This window comes from Tenrec ecaudatus, chromosome 3, assembly GCF_050624435.1.
Source record: "Tenrec ecaudatus isolate mTenEca1 chromosome 3, mTenEca1.hap1, whole genome shotgun sequence".
In the NCBI taxonomy this organism is placed as follows: domain Eukaryota; kingdom Metazoa; phylum Chordata; class Mammalia; order Afrosoricida; family Tenrecidae; genus Tenrec; species Tenrec ecaudatus.
This window is the reverse complement of record NC_134532.1, coordinates 141,925,956-141,946,939: the sequence shown is the minus strand read 5'-3', so window position 1 is coordinate 141,946,939 and position 20,984 is coordinate 141,925,956. Positions and strand designations below refer to the sequence as shown.

Below are 20,984 nucleotides of genomic sequence, written 5' to 3'. Positions count from 1 at the left end.
CCAAAGTCAAAGGCATCAATTCTTCTTTGGTCTTTCTTTTTCATTATCTGACTTTCAAATATATATCCTCTTCAATAAATGTATTGGTGGTTGGTGGGTCTAAGGTTGGTGGACAATGTGACGGGGATCCAGCAGCTCTCAAGGTAGCCATTAAGCAGGGAGGTGAATGCAGAGAGAGTGCGGCCGACCTCCATAGAGCTCCATGACTCAGTTGCAGCTCCAAGGGAAGTCATCAAGTTGTGAATTGATTGACAGGCTAACCTCCACCCACATATTCTTACAGATGCCATGTTAGCACCAAAGAACCTAACTATCGCAGTTCACTTCCAGGGAGCCAAACAGGTAGCTGTCTGCCAAATATCTTCAAATTGATGCATAGGTGCCTCTGCTACTGCGATGAATTATTGGACAATTTAAACCGTTTTTTTGTTAATTCCTAGGACCTGACTTTTCACCAGGGCCTTCAGTGCAGCTTGGATGACATGACAGTTAAGTTTTGTGTCAACTTGGCTGAGCCAGGTTACTCAGTGGTTTGGCAGGTGAGGCCTAGTCACCCCCCAGGATGTGATCTAATATAACGTAATCAACTCCAGAATGGAATCTGCTGGAGCAGCTTAGTGGTTGTAAGAAAATTAAGGTGGCTTGCAACTCCCTTGCTCAGTTCAAACCATGACGAAACTGATAGGTTTCCTCAGAGGTGTGGTCTTCTTCTGATAAATGCAGACACTGTGGAAACCTTGCTTGATTTTTGCTGCGTCTAGAGTCTGTATCTGGCTCACCCATCTCAGCTTTCTTTGGACTTGTGCAAACTTCCTGCCATAGCTCCCCCTAATCCTGGCAGCCATCAGCAGCCTGCCCTTTGATCTGACAACTGTGGATAAATTTGCTTCTCCAGTCACAAGTCTGACCTGCTGACCTTGAATGCATCTGCTTTTATTGTTTCTAGAGTTATTAGCCACTAAACTATTAATCTATGTGAGTTAAAAGAAACCTCTAGCTTAACCTTTGACACATGGACTTGAAACTAGACTGGGCTTGATCATGAAAATGGTTCATCCAGTTATAAATATATATATCTATATGTATCTATCTCTCTGTCATCTATCTATCTAATCATTGGTTTTACTTCTCTAGATAATCCAGCCTAGCACAGATAGCTTCCTTCGGTGCCATTGGATCTTGATCACACGGTTCTTAAGGAAATGGTTGGATATCGGCAATTAAAGGAAACCGTGACTGGATATTTCTTCCATCTTCTTTGGACACTTTCTCTCAACACCAAATAGGATCCTTCAATATTATACCTTGAGGCTTGACATTTTTCTTCAGTTCTTTTTTTTTTTTTTTCCCAGTCTCCAACGACTTTATTTCACTGGTCAGTGTGCTTTGGAAGGAGAGAGGACATCAATTCTACTGCTTCCAACCCCAGAAGAAGAGCTGTACTCAGGACAGGCACAGTGCCAACGGGCCCACGTGGACGGGACTGCTTTGTCCGCCTCTTACTCGTAGATCCAGTCATGGCAACAAGACTTGTAGTCCACGAGTTCCTCCGGCTTAAACCAGAGGCTGATCTCTTTCTCGGCGCTCTTGACCGAGTCACTGCCGTGAATGATGTTCCTGCCAACTTGAATACAGAAGTCCCCTCGGATGGTGCCTGGCTTGGAATCCGCTGGGTTGGTCTCTCCCAGCATCACCCGGCCCGTCTTCACCACGTTCAGCCCCTCCCAGACCATGGCCACAATTGGTCCCGAGTTCATGTACTTCACCAGCCCTGGGAAGAAGGGGCGGTCTTTCAGGTCCTCGTAGTGCTGCTTCAGGTGTTCCTCGGAGGCCTGCACAAGCTTCATGCCCACCAGACGGAAGCCCTTCTGCTCGAAGCGCTTGACGATGTCGCCCACCAGCCCGCGCTGCACGCCGTCCGGCTTGACGGCGATGAAGGTGCGCTCACTGTTGGCCATGGTGCGAGTCCGGCGGCGGCGGAGCGGGCGGAGCGGAGCGGGCGGCAGCGCAGACAGGAAGCGACCCCCTCTTCAGTTCTTTTAACTTGAGAAATGTTTCATGTGTTTTTTCCTTTGAGACTCTAATTAGAAATACTTTCCCACTTCATTAAGATGCATCACTTGGTCTTCTTGACTACTCTGTTCAATTATTTTCCTGGATCCGTTTGCTCTATCTGGGGTCAAGAGGCAAATGAAGAGTCTCATCTGATATCCATTATGGTGTTTTCTCCCTTCCCTTTCTTCTTAATGATCTTTTTTGCTTTCTTCGTGTATACTGCCCTTGATGCCATGCGACAACTCCTCTGGTCTTAAGTGCTCAGTAAGCCACATCTGTTCTTGAGATGACCTCTAAAAGCAGGTAGGGTATACTCATGGTCATGCTTCAGCTTTTGAGGACTTGTTTTAATTTTCCTCACCTTCAATATGAACTTGCACAGGAGTAATTGATGGTATAATCCATAATTTGTGTTTGGGTTTGTTCTGACTGATAATATTGAGCTTTCTTCCACAGATGAAGTGGATTTGATTCCACCGTATTTCATTTGGCAAGATCTATGTGCATAGCCACCATTTGTTTTTTAAAGGTATTTGCAATGGATAAGGCACGAGTGCTGCAAACTTCTTTTTGCTTTTAGATAGGTCATTACTTTTCTATTTTAAATTTTTTTATGGATTTTATCTTTTTAATGGTTTTATTAACATATAATTCATATACCAGACAGTTCATTGTTTTAAATAGACTAAAAAAGAGTCATCACTATCATCAATTTCAGAACATTTTGTTCATTCTTTTTTTTCTATAATATAATTTCCATTGCCCTTTCTATTATCAAGGTCACATTTTCCAATTAGTGATATTTCTGTTTCCAACGTGGCATTCATATTGCCAGTAATTATCAAGACATCTTGATTGCATGCTTCATCGATTTCAGGCTGCAGAAGTTAGTAAAAGTCATTCATTTCTTCTTTGGCATTAGTGGTTGGTATGAGTATTTTGTCACCACGGGCACTCTGTCCCTTTGGACAGACCCTAAAATGTTCGTGCTGAAGAGGAATGTGGTGCTCCTCTTCAGTCTGTCCTCCCTAGCGTAGTAGACTACGCGATTCTCAAACTGAAAATGGGTAATGTCTATTTCAATTCACCACGCCTCCAATAGCGACCTTTGTGTGTTCCAGTCAATTTTTGACAACTTAAAATTTGCCTACATTCTCACTTTGTACATTTCACCTTTCAATTATTAATGAATGTTTGTAGTTGTTTCCTTTCATTTGGAGCCCTGGCACATCGGCAAATGAAGATCCTCAAAGCTATATTGTGTGTGCTATTATGGCTGACTGTGTGCTGAGGAGACGATTTCCCCCAGTTGCATTTTGAGAGTAATCATCTGGCCTTATATCAAACAATGTTTCAATTCTACTCATAAGACTCTCACTGGCCACTTTTAGAAGTAAATTGACAGTCTCTTTTTTCTTATTCTTTATTTGGTATTGATTTGTATTTATTTTCATTTCACTAGCAAGGTAACTTAATCACATTAAAGCTCACAAACATTTTTCCATATTTATTTATTTATTTTTAAAATAATTTTATTGAGGGCTCTTACAGTTCTTATCACAGCCATACATACATCTATGAAAGATTACAGACTTTGTAATCACTATGATTCCAGAAAAGTAACTCTTTAAACTACACATTATACTCTATCTTCATCTCGAAAAGATTTATGCAAGGTTAGTCAAATGACAACAAAATTTCAAATGACACATGCTGTGAACTTGAATAATAGAGTGCAGTCTCTCCAGGTTTAAGATATTTATGAATTTGAAAAATAAGCCAGAGCGTGTACCTCATATCCATATTTTAAAGAAAAATAAAAGTTCACTCTCTCCACAGTTTCTTCTTAAGTAGATATAGGTATATCTATTTGGTCAGATAAATGACTGAGAAGGCACTTCACATTCAAGTTCATATTGGGTTTTATATATGAGGTTTTGGGCAATATATACTATGAAGAATTATGCACAGCCATGGTTAATCATAAATGTTTTGAGATATATGTTTCAACATATTCTATCTTATTTTTCCTTCATAATAAAGTTCATATATATTATCAATGAGTTAATAAAATTAATATATTATCAATATATATTATCCTTCTACCCTGTGTTATGCTGGGTTGTTAAGAGAAATAAAACCAGTGCTACTCATATATGTATAAGAAGGAACTTTATATCAAGAAGCAACTTAATATCAAGAAAGTATGATAGGCCAGTTAAATTCAAGTTCATGGAATCAATGTTTTTCAGAGTCCTTTTCAGACTCACATACCTGAAGGTCAATAATACATAAAGGTGAAGCAGGATTCAAGGAGACCATCGGCTCTTGGGTGCAGAGTCGTGTGGATCCAAGATTTGTGGAAACATGAAAGGGTACTAAGAGCTCTCCATGTCAGGCAGCCCACACGGAGCTTTCCCTGGAAGCAGGCACAGACTTGGAATGCAGTAAGACAAAGAGGCAGAAAAAGAGGAAGGAGACATGCCCAGTTTTTCTCTTATATAAAGGGCACATGCCTAGGAGGCATCATCAGGGTGTGACCTGATTGACAGGTGGGATTCCACCCTTATACAAATGAAAGTTGACATAAAATCTAACTATGACATCCTTTATCTTCCAAGGTGATAAATAATAAAAATGAATGTTCATCGTTTCATACTTTATCTCATGTAAATGAATGCCTACATACAGAAGGTTTTTTTTCTTTCTTGATACCGTACCATCCTACTTAAGAGTAGTATAATGTTACCATATCTCCAGGTCAATTCTGACTGATTCATTCTCCTTAGTAACAGCAGAGCATTCCATGGTATAGACCTATGAATATTTATGTATGCATTCCTTTATTTGAGAGAAGAGAGGAGCTTTCTACTGTCGTAGAGTAACAGTCTCAGACACCGTTGAGGACAGGTGTTGTGCCCTGTCCTACAGGGTTGCTGTGAGTCAGTATCAACTCGATGGCAGTGAGTTTTTGTTTGTTTATTTTTCTTTTAATTTGTATTTATTCCAGTGTTTTCCAGGTTTCATTATCTTGGCTTTATTTTGTTTGCTTTCGCAAATTGTGCCATAATAAACATCTTTCATTAATATAATAAGAAGTCATGGTGGTACAGGGTTTAAAGAGCTAAGCTTTAAAGTAACCAAAGGGGCAATTGTTTGGCTACATTAGCCACACTATGGGAGAAGTTATGGCAATTTGCATCTATTAATATTTATAGCCTTTTGAAAAAGTCATTAACAAATCAGATCAACTAGATGGTACTGGAATTGATTTTGCTTATAATATATAACATATACAAGTTGTTGAGTGCTTTCATTTATCCAAGCTCATCACAAACCTGTAGAGCACACACAGAACTTCCCTATAGGATTTCCAATATTGTACTTGTTATAGAAGCAGATGGCTACATTTTTACCTAAAGAAGCAATGGTTTCAATGTGTTTAACTTTTTGATTAGTGGTCATGGTTTTAATCATATATTATATGCATGGGTTGAAATTTGCTTGTTCACAGAAGCTTCAAAAGGTTCATGAGAAAAAAGTACTAAATGGAATACCATGGCCAAAAAAGCCCAACAACAGCAGCAGACAAACCTGAGACCAATATATAAGAAAATTACTAAAAAATCAAACATAAACCAACACACACAAAGTACTATCAAAAAGAACACATAAATATAGAAAGAACAAAAAAACGAATGACACAGCACATATGCACACACATGAACACATATAAAAAAGACAGAAACAAGCCCATACATATCAAAAATCTCACTGAGCAATAATGGACTGAATGTACCAGTAAAGATACAGATTGTAGCAGACTGGATATGAAATCAAGACCCACCAATGTGCTGTGTACAAGAAACAAACTGCAGATACAAAGACAAAAACATTGAAAATCAAAGGCTGGACAAAACATATCAAGTGAACAGGAACATCAAAACAGCAGATGTGGCGATATTAATCTCTGAAAAATAGACTTCAAGGCACATAACATAATGAGAAACAAGAATGGTGACTGCATAATGATTAAAGGAAAACTAGATCATGGAGATACACCCATATTCAACTCATATGGCCCCAATGAAAGACCTTCAAATAACATTAATCAAATTCACAAATTGAAGAAAGATATTCTTCAAAAAAAACAGTGAGAGTTCGATACACCACACTCCAAGAAAGACAAATCATCAAGAAAGAAACTCAATAAAGACCTTAAAGAGCTAAACAACACAATCACCCATTTCTATCTCCTAGATATATGCAGAATACTCCAACCAACAAAAGCACAGTATACTTTTTCTCCAGTAGACGTGGAACATTCTCTAGAACAGATCACATGTTAGACCGCAAAATAAGACTTAAAAAATGGAAACAAAATTTAGATCCTACAATCTATTTTCTCTGATAACAATGCTATAAAACTAGAAATCAGCAAGAGAAGTAACAGAAGCAGAAAGACAAACATGGAGATTGAACAATATACTACTTAATGACTGGGTAATAGATTACATCAGGAATGAAATTTAAAATTTCCTTGAAACATAAAACCCTTTCAATAAACATATCAAACAAAAAATATATCAAAATCTGTGAGACAGCAAAAGCAGTTATCAAAGGGAAATTTATACAATCAATGAAATTTATAGCAATGAATTTATAGCAATTTATAGCAATGAAATTTATAGCAATCAATGAAAAAAAGAGGAGAAATCTTAAATCTGAAAAAAAGAGGAGAAATCTGAAATCAACACCTTAACACAATGTACCTTCAATAACTTGAAAAAGGCAACAATGCAAACCTTCCAAAAGCAAAAGACAACAAATGATAACAATCAGAGCATAAATAAATGAACTGGGGAATAAAGGAAAAAACAACAAGACAAGAAGCTGGGTTTGTGAAAGGATTAGCAAAATGACAGAACACTGGTAAACTTAACAAAGGAGAAGAAAAAAAAAAGACACAAGCGCCTAGAGAAGGGTGACATCACAACAGATCAAAATGAAATAAAAAGAATAATAACAAACTACTATCAATAACTGTAATCTAACAAGTTTCATTACCTAGAGAAAAGGAACCAATACTTAGAAATATACCCTCTAACCAAATTTGGAGCCCTGGTGGCTCCGTGGTTATGCATTAGGGTGCTAACCACCAAGTCAACAGTTCAAGATCACCAGCCTTTCCTCAAAAGGAAGATGGGCATTTCTCCTCTAATAACGACTTTCAGTCTTGGAAACGCAAGGGGTTTCCTACAGGGTTGGTATACGTTTGCATAGACTTGATAGGAGTGAGTTTGGTTATTTCTTGGTTTGGTGTGGAAAACCTAAACAGATGCATCACCAAAGGAAAAAAAGAATAAGAAAATTCCAACCAAGAAAACTCTAAGATCAGATGGGTTCACCGGGTTATTGTTCCAAGTATTCTTTGAAGAGTTGTCGCCAGTGCCACACAAACTATTTCAGAATATAGAAGAGGACAGCAAACTCCCAAACTCATTTTATGAAGTGAGCATTACCCTGATACCCAAACCAGGCAAAACACCCCACAAAGACAGAAGACTACAAATAAATATCCCTCACGAACATAGATGTAGAAGTTCCCAACAAAACTCTGGCCAATGGCATTCAACAACACATCAAAGAAGTAATTCAGCATGACCAAATTAGATTCATACTAGGGATACAAGAATGATTTCACCGAAGAAACCACTCAGTGTAATCCACCATACAAGAACCACAGGATCATATAAATAGATGCAGAAAAGACATTTGATTACACCCAACATCTATTTATGATTAAAAATACTCAACAAAATAGAAGTAGGAGGAAAATTACTCAACATATTAAGGTCATATATGAAAATCCAACAGCCAATATCCTGCTCCATGGGAAAAACCTGCTAGCATTTACTCTGATCATCGGAACCAGACAAGGAGGCCCTCGATCACCATTCTTATTCACCATCATGCTGGAAATCTTAGCCAGAAATAGTAGATAACAAAAGAAATCAAGGGGATATAATTGGGCAAAGAAGAAAGGGAATTCTTCTTCCGTAGAGATGAAATGTATATATCATCTCTATATAGAGAGACTCGATAAATGACTGTTGGAAATAATCAGGGGATTCAGCAAAATATTAGGATGTAAGATTACCAAGCAGAAATGAATTATATTCCTACATACCAGCAAAGAGAGCTCTGAAAAAGACATTAAGAAAACAGTACCCATTGATAATGGTAGAAACATAGTTGTATACATAGTTAAATATGTTAATTCATGAAAATGGAGGTATTGGCCTATCGACATATATTTATATGGTAATATATTGAGGAAGTGGGTGGATTTGGGTGGATTATGCACTCAAGCCCTCCCTCAGTGCAAGAACACTTTGTTCTTTTAACTTGGCATTCTGTGATGCTCACCCTCTGACAAAATGGGTGCATAAGCAAATGTGGTGAAGAAAGCTCATGGTGCCAGCTATTAAAAGACTGTGTCTGGGGTCTTAAAGGCTTGAAGATAAACAAGCAGTCACATAGCAGGGAAACAATAGGCCCATATGGAAGAATTAATCCAGCCTGTGTTATCATGAGGTTTTGACAGGATCAGGTAACAGGCATCAGAAGATACAAAACAAACAATCATGTTGTTGAGAATGAGGGATGTCGGAGTGGAGACCCACAAGGCATCTGTAGACAACTGGACATCCTCTCACAAAAGGGTCACAAGGAAGGAACGAGTCAGCCAGGATGCAGTACATATAATATTCCTCTGGCTCCTTGAGGTTTCCTCACTCCGATATCATGACCCCAGCTTTACCTTACAAATCTGGCTAGACCGGAACATGTATACTGGTATAGACAAGAATTCTCAACACTTGGAATCCAGGACAGATAACCCCTCAGGAACAGAAATGGGAATAGCAATATTGAGAGGGTAGGGAGAAGGTGGGGGGAGAAGGGGAAGAAAAGGAGGAACCGATGGCAATGATCGATATATAACCACCCCCCAAAAGGGAAAGAATAACAGAAATGTGGGTGAAGGGAGAAAGTGGTCGGTGTAAGACATGAAAATAATGATTTATAATTTATCAAGGGTTCACAGGGTGGGAGTGTGGGGGAAGGAGGGAAAACAGAGGTGCTAATACCAAGGGCTCAAACAGAAAACAAATATTTAGAAAACTGATGATGGCAACATATATCCAAAGGTGCTTGATACAATTAATATATGGATTGTGATAAGGGCTGTAAGAGCCCCGATAAAATTATTTTAAAAAAAGAAAAGAAAACAATACCATTTACAATACCCAAACAAAAGATGAAAATACTTAGGATAAACCTGACCACACCCCCTCCCCCCCCAAAAATGAAAAAGACTAGGGCAAAGATAATTACGACAAGAAAACCACAAAAAGACCTACCTAGATAAATGCAAGAATATCCTGTATTCGTGAAGAGGCAGACTGAATAGTGTGAAAATCCCAATTCCACCTAAAGCAATCTATAGATACAACATAATCTTGATCCATATCCCGGCTTCATTCTTTAAAGAAATAGAAAAGCTAATTACGAACTTAGGAAAAGGAGAGAACAAAGTAGGAGGTAGGTCTTGCATTACCCAACCTCAAAACCTACTGCATGGTCGCAGGAGTCAAAACAGCTTGGTACTGGAATAATGACATATACATAGACAAATGCACCCAACTACAGGTGATTGATCTTTGACAAAGGACCCAAAACTATCTAATGGCATAAGGATAGACTCTTCAACAAATAGTTTTGGAGAAATTGGATCATAGCAGAATGAAATAGGATCCGTACTGCTCCCCATGTACAAAAACAAGCTCAAAATAGATTGTAGACCTAATGTAACACCCAGAGTTATAAGGGTCATTAATGAGAAAATTGAGGCAAATGTAAGGACCCTATTGCAAGGCATACACAGAATTCCAAGTATAATTAATAAAGCACACACTGTGGACAACAAAATAGATGAATGGGACCCAATAAAAACAAAACACTTACGTACATCTAAAGAGTAAAACAAGAGACCAAACACGGGAAAAATTTTAGCAATGGTCTAACAGAGGTGGGTCTAATTATTAAAATCTACAGAATTTTACAACACCTCACTAAAATTTTTTTAATGGTTCATTTAAAAAGTGGACCAAAAAAGTAAAAAATGGACAAAAGACATGGACAGACAATTCACTAAAAATGATTCAAGGAACTGAATTACCCCCATGGGCCAAAGACTGACATGCTGCAGTGTAAGAAGCAGGCAGCTGCTCTCCAGGATATGGCTACGGAAGCCATTCAACTCTTATTCAAAATGCTTGCCTTGAAGGTGTCCAATGTGTGGCAGCTCAGGACCACCTTACATGTGCAGTTTTCGTGCCATCATTGTCTTTTTATGATTTGTTTAGTCCAGTTCTGCCTGCATGAACTAGCTTTATTCAAAGTTTTGCCCCATCTACAGTGCCGATCATTAGTGTAAATAGTGTCCAATCACCTAAATTATTAATTTGTACAAATCAATGATCCATGTACTCTTGTCTTAAAAAATGCTGTCCCATACATATATACTTTATTTTTCTCATCAGTGTTTTAAATGCTATACCACGGATTAAATTAATGGTAATATCAATAAAATGACCACATATCCCATGGGGATAATTCCTGATATCCTTCAATAAAATGATAGTGTCTTCAAAGTAAACCAGAGACATCTATAAACCAAAGCTACATGACTGGATTTTGAGGAAGAAGAAATACCCTGGAATTGATGGTGATGACGGCTGCACACCTCTTATGAATGCAATAGAACTATTGAAATGCATGATATGTGATTTGTTTGTCCAGGAAAGTGTTAAAAATAAACAAACTAATGTTTAAAAAGTATATACAAATCTGCCTTGGAGGAAGTACAATCAGAATGCTCCTCAGAAGAAGGAGAGTGCGACTTGGTGTCACGGAGTTCACACACGTTGTTTGGAGAGAGCAGTCACGGAAAGAGGACATCACACTCGGTAACACAGAGGGCAAAGAGGAAGAGGAAAGTTTACCTAGTTTAGCTGCAACAATGGGCTCACACGTAAAAACAATCATGGGCCTGGCGCAGGGCCTGGCAGTGTTTCATTCTGGTCTAGTGTTTTATTATGTTATATTTTGGAATGAGTAGCAAAGAAAGTTAAAATTATGAGTCAACACATAATTTCTGGACTAAATTATCATCTAGGAATAAAGTACACGTTTATAATAGTTGCATGTAAAAAGTATTTAACAAAGAATGTCAAGATCATAGATCTTTAAATTTGGTATGCTGGCAGTTTATATTTGTGTGTGCATGTGTGTGCGTGTGTGTGTGCGTGTGTGTGCGTGTGTGTGTGCGTGTGCGTGTGTGTGTGCGTGTGTGCGTGTGATGAAAGGAACAGATACGATTAATAAAGTGCACGGGAAAGAGAAGAAAATACTTTTGGTAGTAGAGCAAAAGGTGTAATAAGTGCAGGCCACTGTAATAGCCTCATTACCTAGCCCCGTGCCTGGCAGAAAAGAAAAGAAAAGAAACCATGAGGCAGGTGTTCAATTAACATGCACTGAGTGGATGCCAAAAAAATGACCTCAGGTGAAACTGCACAGCAGTCTTATTGCACAGCAGTCTTTTGGAAGCACCGTACTGTAGAGGCAGCGTCACCTGCAATAGCAGGGCCAAGTGAAGCCAAGGGAAAGGGGAGCGAGAGAAGTAACAGACTCCTGTGGTTAGATGCCATGGAGGCTGCTTCCACCAGACACCTTATGCATAAGATAAGGAAACCCTGCCAGACCCTACACGCCGGGCACAATTGTTCCTACGCCCGGAGCTCTTTGTGGCAGCAGCAATGTCACTCCATCTCCATGAGGGTCTTCCTGTTTCGGTGGCCCCTCGACCAGATACGGTGTCCTTCTCCAGGGTCTGGCCTCTCCTGACAACATGTCCAAAGCACGCGAGACAAGGTCTCACCACCCTTCCTTCTAACGAGCTTCATGTCCTCCTTGCTTTCAGTAGGTAAGGTTGTGTCATCGGCATCTCACAGGCTGTTGATAAGCCTTCCTCCGACCCTGATGCCACTTTCTTATTCACAGAAGCCTGTTTCCCTGATTATTTCCTCAGCATACAAATTCAGAAGGATGGTGAGAGGATACAAAGGCTCCTAAATCGTAGTAACTTGCATTTCCTCCTCCTTTAGACTATTTCTACTGCCTATTCCCCCTTTGGGGGAGGGGGGTAAGCTTCTGAGGAAGTTCAGCAACAACCTTGGCCTCTACCCTCAAAAAGCCAACAGCATCTCCTTTAATCATGAACAGTCAAGAAAGTCTTCAGACATGGTGCAAATTTCCTTGGGTGCCAAAATCACTCCCAGTTGAGAACCACTAATCTAACCAGGGAATCAGACTTCATACAATTACGTTTTTCAAGGAGAAGAAATTTGGAGGTAGGAACCTAAACCCCCTTTGCTGACCCCCACCTCTCACCTCCCACCCCTGCACCTTTGATTCAACCTTATTCTTTGGCTTAACTGGGACTCAGAAGTTGTTGGTGTTTGTGTTGATAGGGGCTGTGGAGTCGGTTCCGACTCACGGAGCTCCTATGTACAATAGAGCTAAGTACTTCCCCGTCCGGTGCCATCATCACAACTGTTATGTGTCCACTCTTTGTTGCTGCCCTTCAATTTCCCCGAGAATGATGTGTCCTTCTACAGGGACTGGTTTCTCCTCAGAACACGTCTAGAGTGTGTGAGACAAAGTCTCCTCATCCTTGCCTCAAGGAAGAATTCTGGCTCTACCTCTTCCAAGACAGATTTTTATGTTCTTTGTCCATGGTACCTCCAATATTCCTCACCAGCATTATCATTCAAATACATCGATTCTTTTTCCATCTTCCCCCTTCAATGTCCAACTTTCACATGCAGATGAGGCAATTGAAAATGCCATGGCTTGGGTTAGGTGTCCCCTAGTCCTCGAAGTAAACTCCATGCTTTTCAACATTTTAAAGAGGCCCCCAATGCAAATGAGTTGTTTAGTTTTGACTGCTACTTCTGTGAACATTGGTTACTGACCCAAGCAGGAAATCCTTAACAACTTCAATCTGCTCTCCATTTATCAAGATGTCCCCTATTGGTCCAGTTGTCAGGCGTTTGGTCTTCTTTACACTGATGTGCAATCCATACTGAAGGCTGCAATCCTGGATCTTCAGAAGCTCAGAGGCCCCAAATTTCAGCTACAGAACTGAAGACAGCATGTGCGGGCAGCTCCAGAGAGCGTAATTGCATTTTTAAGTAAGTTTAACATCCATCAGCACTGCCACCCTGGGGACAGGAAATGAAAGAACAGGGCTAAAGATTCAGACCTTTGGACTGTAGCCCCAGGGGAAATGAACTTCAAAATTAAACAAGCCCCCTGAACCTTTGAGAAAAGTCCCAGGTGACGCAGGCACACATTTGGGGGAGAAGCGAGAGTCGGAAATGATGGAAATTAGTTTTTCTAAATAAATAAATTTTAAAAAGAAATAAAACAAGCAACTGTGAATGTTTTATTTGTAGGAAAGAGCCCATTGAGCCAAAGGATAAATGCGTGGAGAGATTTACATACCTGGAATTAATGTGAGAGTTATGGCAAGGATTTAAGTTAAGTCTGTGTCCTCAATTTAGACACTGTCTAAGGGGATTCTACTTACACTTGGTCGGCCTCATTCTGTTCCTTCAGGACGACTGACTGGCATGCCAGTTTCCTGACTGCCGCTATTATGAGTGACGGGTTGGGCTTTCTAAGCTCTCCAAGGGCATGCTGAAAACCACGAGGACTCAAACACATGGCCTTTCTTGATTATTGAATGCATATTTTTCTACTCAAGAGGAAACCCTCAATAAGTCACCTCCACAAGGTTTGCAGACGCATAGGAACACAGCACATGCCACGGAATAATGCAGTCAGCTCCTGATTCTAAGCAGAGGTGGAGAGAGCTCTACAGGTGACCCACAAAAGCGTGTGTGCAACACGCCTTACACTGGACTTGGAGACACATTAAGTATTGGTTAATTAGGATCAGAGTTTCTCAAAGTGAGTGATACGGCCTCCCTGGGGGGCAGGGCGGGAGGGTGAGGAGGCTGGAATGACCCAGGGATCCTGCAAAAGCAGATGCCTATACTTTATCCAACACTGGCACGGTCATAACACAATGGGCTTCATTCCGCAATGTCAGCAGTTTGACACGACCAGCTGCTCTCCCAGAGAAAGACAGGACTTTCTTCTCCCATAAACAGTTACAGTCTCAGAAGCTCACAAAGGCAGTTCTCTGTCCCATGAGGTCACTCTGAGTCAGCACAGACTCCAGGACAGTGGGTTTGATTGGAGTCTTATGGGATTTAGTACATAAGTGTTTTTTGTATTTATTTTTTCTGAACTGTAGGTGGTTTGGAACTTACAATTTAGAAGACAGGACAGTTTAACCATACTTTCTTCGTTATTATCAGGATCACTAAGTTGACATTAAGTTAGGTTTTTGTTGTTCTCCATTGCCTGGGTCAGCCTCAATTCACAGACACTCCATGCACAATGAAATAAACTGTTGTCATGCCTTGTCCTGTTCCCATGTTTGGTAGTGGATCAGACTGTGTAATGTGCATGGTTTCTAGGGGGTGGTTTTTGGAAGTAGATGGCCAGGCCTTTCTTCCTTGCCTGTTTCAGTCTGGAAGCCCTGCTGACACCTGCTCAGCATTGCAGCTATCCTCAAGCCTCCACTGACAGACAGGTAGTGACTGAAAACTCTACCACGACTGTCCTCATGCCTCCCTCTCCCTTAAATTAGCATTAATAAAGCTTTGCAGAGATGTTGCACGTACACGGAAAGACTAAGTTACGTACAAAGAAACTAATTTGGAGTGGGACACTGACCCTCATAGAGAACTCACTGAGGGAGGATGGTTTACCCAGCACAACTTGCGAGATGAAATCTCCAGGAGGTAAGCTAGTGGGAAAGTGCACAGTGACTGAAGCCCCGAGAAAAGACTCACGTCAGATGTTCTCTAGTCCTCTGTAAGGAAGCATTTACCTCTGAGAGTTACTATAGTGCTCTTTTACTCCCCTTAACAGAAATAGGCGTCAACTCTACTGAGCCACTTTCTGCCAATCTCTTAGTCCATACTAAGAATTCTATGTTATAAACTGCAACCACATGACACTGGAACAAATCTGGGTTGCAAGCAGAGCTTCAAATTGGTTCATTCTGGTTCAGTTTCTGTTGGTAATTTGCATTTCCACCCCAAATACACTGAATCCTAATCTGAATTTTAACAAGTTCCCTCGGGGGGCCATACATATGCATACGAGGGAGAAAGACTTTTTAAAAACTCATGGAAAAATGAAATTAAAAGATAGAATGTTCCCACCAATTATCAGAAGTCCCCTGGTGCATAGACTAGGTATATTGTTATGGCTTAGTTCCGCTTCAGTATATCTGAAGTGGAACTAAGGAGCTCTGGTGGTGCTGCTGGCTAAGCACTGCTATGCTAGCTGAAGGTCAGCAGTTCAAATCCACCAGACATGCTTCCGGGGCAATAGGAAGCTGTCTGTTCCATAATGATTGACAAAGCCTTGGAGACCACACACAGGAGGATTGCTAGGAGTTGGGACCACTTGACAGCAGTGGCTTCGTGGTGGTGCAGTGGGCTCTGCTGCGGACTGCTAATCACAGGCCAGCTGCTCTGAGGGACAACGAGGAGGCCTCTGCACCTGGACACCCCAAAGGGAAGCTCTAATCCGCCCTCTAGGACTGCTATGAGTTGGAGTCAACTAGATTGATGTGCGTTTAGTGGGGATGGAAATCCAAGTTCTCAGGAGAAGCCCAAACTGTAATGAACTGGCTGCAAAAGAGGAAGAAAGTTCTCTAAGTATTGCATTATAATATTAAGAAATTCAGAAACTAAATATTGGAATCAGAAATGTTTTTGAAATTTTATTTTAAGGATTAGTTGGGCCGGGGCATGTGTCATTCTGTGTGCATGTACCACGCTCAGGCAGTCGCCAGTAGACCAGGGCCAGCTAGTTTTGACAAGTGGTCAAATATAGTTGAAAGTTAAGAGCCATCTAAAGGAGTGGTGCCTACATAAAGTGTCTCCATTTGATATCTGCACTGTGCACCCCACAGACATACTGGATGATTGCTTGCTCATAGGTGGATGTCAGAACTAGACCTACTTACATTACTAACAATTTGCAAGTCTCTTACCCTTACATCAATGGATCCCAAAAGATGCAACGACTCCAATGGGTCTTAGATCGTTTAGTCAATCAACTCTAGGATTTCTAGATTAAGAAATACTTTCCACTTGACTGCCTTCCTGCTTTTAGCAAACCCACGCTGGTATGTAATACATGGAAAACAGTAGCATCCTCTTCAGGCAAACTGCGACATTGACCTTTATTATTTTTAAGCTGCATAAATACAACACACAATCTAAGAAAAAATGATAGCCCCAAATAAATGATAAAATTACAGTGTTTCCTTGTAGCCAATGAATACTGAAAATTTTCAATTAACCAAGTGAAAAGCCATTGAATGTGCCAGCAGGATTTATATCCTAGACTAATGACCATCATCTGCATCCTATTTAGTTAATGAAGGTTTGGAACACTTGTGGATAATTAAGGGCAAGCTGATGGGAGGAAATTCGAACCATGGAGAGATCAAATCTATTTATGTCTGCATTTAAAACTAAACATATCTAATAGTTCACTCAATCAAGGCATAATATCTGTTCATTAGGGAGAAGATAGATGCTCATAAGTTAAGTAGCTGTGTTATATCCTGAAGCCCAAATTTCATCCCTCAATCATTCATTCACTCAATATTTATTAAAAACCCAAAAGTAGTTAAGCACTTGGCTGCTAACCAGAAGCAAGTTAACAGAAGGATAAGTATGCCTCTATGACCTTGTCAAAGGAGAACTCCTCTTTGGCATTTCTACGGCATAATTCTAATTAGTGATAATGTGAATAGTACACCAAGTAATGTGTCTTACGTTTCTCAAGCCAGGACTCAAGCTATCCGCTGTCAGAGAATTTCTAGGACACATAGTGAATTTCTAGGGTTGATTGTGCTATGAAAATTATTACTCCAGGATCATCAGAATAAATACAATGGCCATTATAAGACTAAAAAAGTGAGATTTCTCCATGATAGTGGGGCAAGAAAAGAATCAAGTAAAAGGAAATATAAGAAAGAACTAGGAAGCAAAGGGCATTTACAGAGGTCTAAATATAGGCATGCACATATGTAAATATATTTATATAATGATATGGAAATAGATCTATGTGCACATATTTATAAGTTAAGTATTAAGATAGAAGCCAGCTATTGGACCTCTACTCAAGTACTCCCTCAATGCAAGAATACTTTGTACTAATAACCTGGCATTCAGTGATGCTCACCTTCCCAACACTGAAGACAAAGCGGGTGCATAAGCAACTGTGATGCAGAAAGGTGATAATGCCGGGCTATCAAAAAATATAGTGTCTGGGGTTTAAAAGGCTTTAAAATAAACAGGTGACCATCTAGCTGATAAGCAGTAAAGTCCACATGGAAGAAGCACACCAGCCTGTGCGATCATGAGGTGTGGATGGGATCAGGTATCAGACATCAAAGACCCAGAACAAAATATCATATCATTGTGAATGAGGGGCAGTGCAGAGTGGAGACCCAAAGCCCATCTGTAGACACTTGGACATCCTCTTACAGAAGGGTCACAAGGAAGAGACAAACCAGTCAGGGTGCAGTATAGCACCGAGAAAACATACAACTTTAGTTCAATGCTTCCTCCTCCTGACTATTATGATCCCAATTCTACCTTACAGACCCAGCTAGACCAGAGCACGTACTCTGGTACAGATAAGAACTGGAAACACAGGGAACCCAGGGCAGATAAACTCCTCAAGACCAATAATGAGAGTAGCGATACCAAGAGGCTCAGGGGGAGGTGGGAGGAGGAAGAGAGAGCCAATCACATGATCGACATATAACTCCTGCCTGGGGACACACAATAGAAAAGTGGGTGAAGGGAGATGTCAGCCAGTGTAATACATGAAAACATAATAATAATTTATAAATTATCAATGGTTTGCGAGGGAGAGAGGGTGGTGGAGGGAGGGGAAACAATGAGGAACTGATACCAAGGGCTCAAGTAGAAAAAAATGTTTTGAGAATGATGATGGCAACAAATGTACAAATGTGTTTGACACAATGGATGGATGTATAGATTGGGATAAGAGCTTTTCGAACCCCCAATAAAATGATTTTTTAAAGTGAGGTTTCTCAAGTCTTGAACTACCATGTTGATTCTTTAGTAATAAATGGAAGCTAATTTCACCTTTCTCTGCATCATTAAAAACCATAGTAAGGAGCCTTGTCCTAAGGAATTCCAAAAGAGAGTTACAAAGCTCTCTTGAAAGGGCTAGGTAGAACCGAACCTGAAATATGTACATAGAACTGAGAGAGATCCTCATTTGTACCCATTCCAAAGAAAGCTAACCCATTCGTCTGTGGGAATGATCTAACAATACCATGAAGGTCACTTGCCAGGAACCTTTTACTGACAATAGTTCAGAAATGGATGTGCAGTACAACAGGGAGCCAGCAAAAGGCCAAGACTGGCCCAGAAAGGACGTGGGACATCGTGGATGTCAGCTGGGTCTCAGATGAAAATAGAGAACACCAGAAAGATGTTTCCCTGTACTTTACTGACTATGCAAAAGCACTCGGCTGGGTGGATCATAGCAAATTATGAAGAACATGGCAAAGATGAGGAATTCTGGAACATTTAATCATTCTCATGGCAATTTAAACATAAACCAAGAGTCAGCCATTCAAAAAGAACAAGGGAATATTGTTAGTTTGAAATCGGGAAAAGTGTGTGTTAGGGTAACATCTTTTCCCCATATTTGTTCAATGTGTAGGCTGAGCAAATAATCCAAGAAAATGGACTATCTGAAGAACATGCATCAGGATTGGAGGAAAGTCATGAACCTGTTATGCACAGAGGACGCCTTCTTGCCTGCTGACGGCCTGCCTTCTGTGCATCAGAGCAGGCTTAAACCTTTACAGCTAGCACTCAGGACCCTGACCATTTGTATCAGCCAGGGACTTTACCTTACGCTGTTAGATACTGTTCACATGAGTCCATAAAGTGGATAAGATTGATCTCATTTTCAGATGTACAGAAACCGACATCAAATGAAGAGGATTTGAAAGACTTATTGATGAAGATCAAAGACAGCCTTCAGTATGGACTACAATTCAATGTAAAGCATAAACTCATCACAACTGGACCAATAGGCAATCTCATGATAAATGGAGGAATGATTGAACTTGACAAGAATCCGTTTTACTTGGGCCCACCACCAACACTCACAGAAGCAAAGTCGATATTGCCTTGGGTGAATCTACTGCAAAATCCTCTTTAAAGTATAACAAAGCAAAGGTATTTCTTTGATGATTAAAGCATGTCTGACCCACGAAATGGTATTTTCAATGGCCTCATGCATATTTGCAAACTAGACAATGAATAAGAAAAATGGATGTATTTAAAGTGTGGTGTTGGTAGAGATTATTGGACATACCATGGACTTCCAGAAGAGCAATCAGGTCTTTCTTGGCAAAGGTGCAGCCAGCATGCTCCTGAGAAGCAAGGATAGTAAAATTTCATCTCGTAGACTTTGGACATGTCATCAGGAGGGGCCAGTCAATCATGCTCGGTGGCGGGACAAAGGTAAAAGAGGAAGACCGTCAAGGAGATGAACTGACACCGGGACCGCAACAGTGGCCTCCAGCCTAACCATCGGGAGGGTGGCACGGGGCTGGGCAGATTTTCGTTCTGTTGTACAGAGGGCCTCTGGACAGCACGTCAAACAAACTTGGTGATGCACTCTTGCACGTGTGTTATATTTACAGGTGTACAGTTCATGCCAGCTGCTACCTCGAGCCTTAAGGAAAATACAATGTTGGGAAAGTGAGATTACTTTGTAGTATCATTTGGGTTATAGCCAATCAATATGGCCTTCCAGCCAAAATCCTTTATGTGATATGCAAAACTCTTACAGCGAGAGTCCTGTTTGGGAGGAAGTTCTGTAATGAGCAGAAGAAATAGGATGGGCTTAAGACCTGACGTTAGTAGGGGTTGTGGATTGTGCCACGCTCTTTGTTTCCTTGGTAATTCTTAAGATTCCATCGTAGACCTGGGCATCAACCAGGTCCCACTCTGTTTTCCTGAGACATGTAATAGTACCACCATAGAGTTCCACGCACTCATCACATCACCCAGAAAGACAGCTCCTTACTGGGCATTGGTAGAAGCAAGACTTGCTGTGATGTTTGGACATGTTCAGCTCTGTCTCTGGACAGTGCATCTGTCCTGCCTCTGACTGACCCTTAGAGTTTGAACTCAATAGCGCCCACCACCATGTGAGACATTTCCTCAAAGTTTCTGTGGGGCACTGCAGTGAAATGCTGAACCCAGGAATGTAGGGGAATATACTCAAGGGAGAAGTAAAGGTGGCAATGGAGCAGCATTGTATCTTGGAAGAGTTGGGCATTTGGTACATCTTCAACCTCCAACTCCTTGGAACGAGTCTGGTGTGAATTCTTTTTTTTCTTTCTTTTAAAAAAATTCTTACTAAAGAAATTATTACTACACCATTCCTTTCCTGAAGAGAATGGATCCTTGACAGTTTTCTTTGTTAACCAAACAGGAGACCTCGTGGTTACCTAGCCAATAGGAACCTCTGATTGTGTGGGTAGTGGAAGAAACTCTGGTTTACACACGGCGCAGAAATAAAACAATAAGACTCCATCGATGCCATTCACATGCAGCCCCGACGAGGAAGACAAACCTACCCTC

The 20,984-nt window shown here is 40.6% G+C and overlaps 1 protein-coding gene across 1 annotated transcript; it reads right to left on the bottom strand.

Annotated features, from left to right (window-relative positions):
• Positions 1-1,352: 1,352 nt before the first annotated feature.
• On the bottom strand, positions 1,353-1,997 carry LOC142442802 (nucleoside diphosphate kinase B). Its single transcript, XM_075544143.1, has one exon. The coding sequence runs from the start codon at positions 1,956-1,958 to the stop codon at positions 1,500-1,502; it is 459 nt and encodes a 152-aa protein (XP_075400258.1). The 5' UTR covers positions 1,959-1,997; the 3' UTR covers positions 1,353-1,499.
• Between the last annotated feature and the right edge of the window lie 18,987 nt (positions 1,998-20,984).

What these genes read in the sequence shown, in the direction of transcription:
- LOC142442802 (XM_075544143.1), bottom strand. Translation starts at nt 1,958, where the DNA reads ATGGCCAACAGTGAGCGCACCTTCATCGCCGTCAAGCCGGACGGCGTG.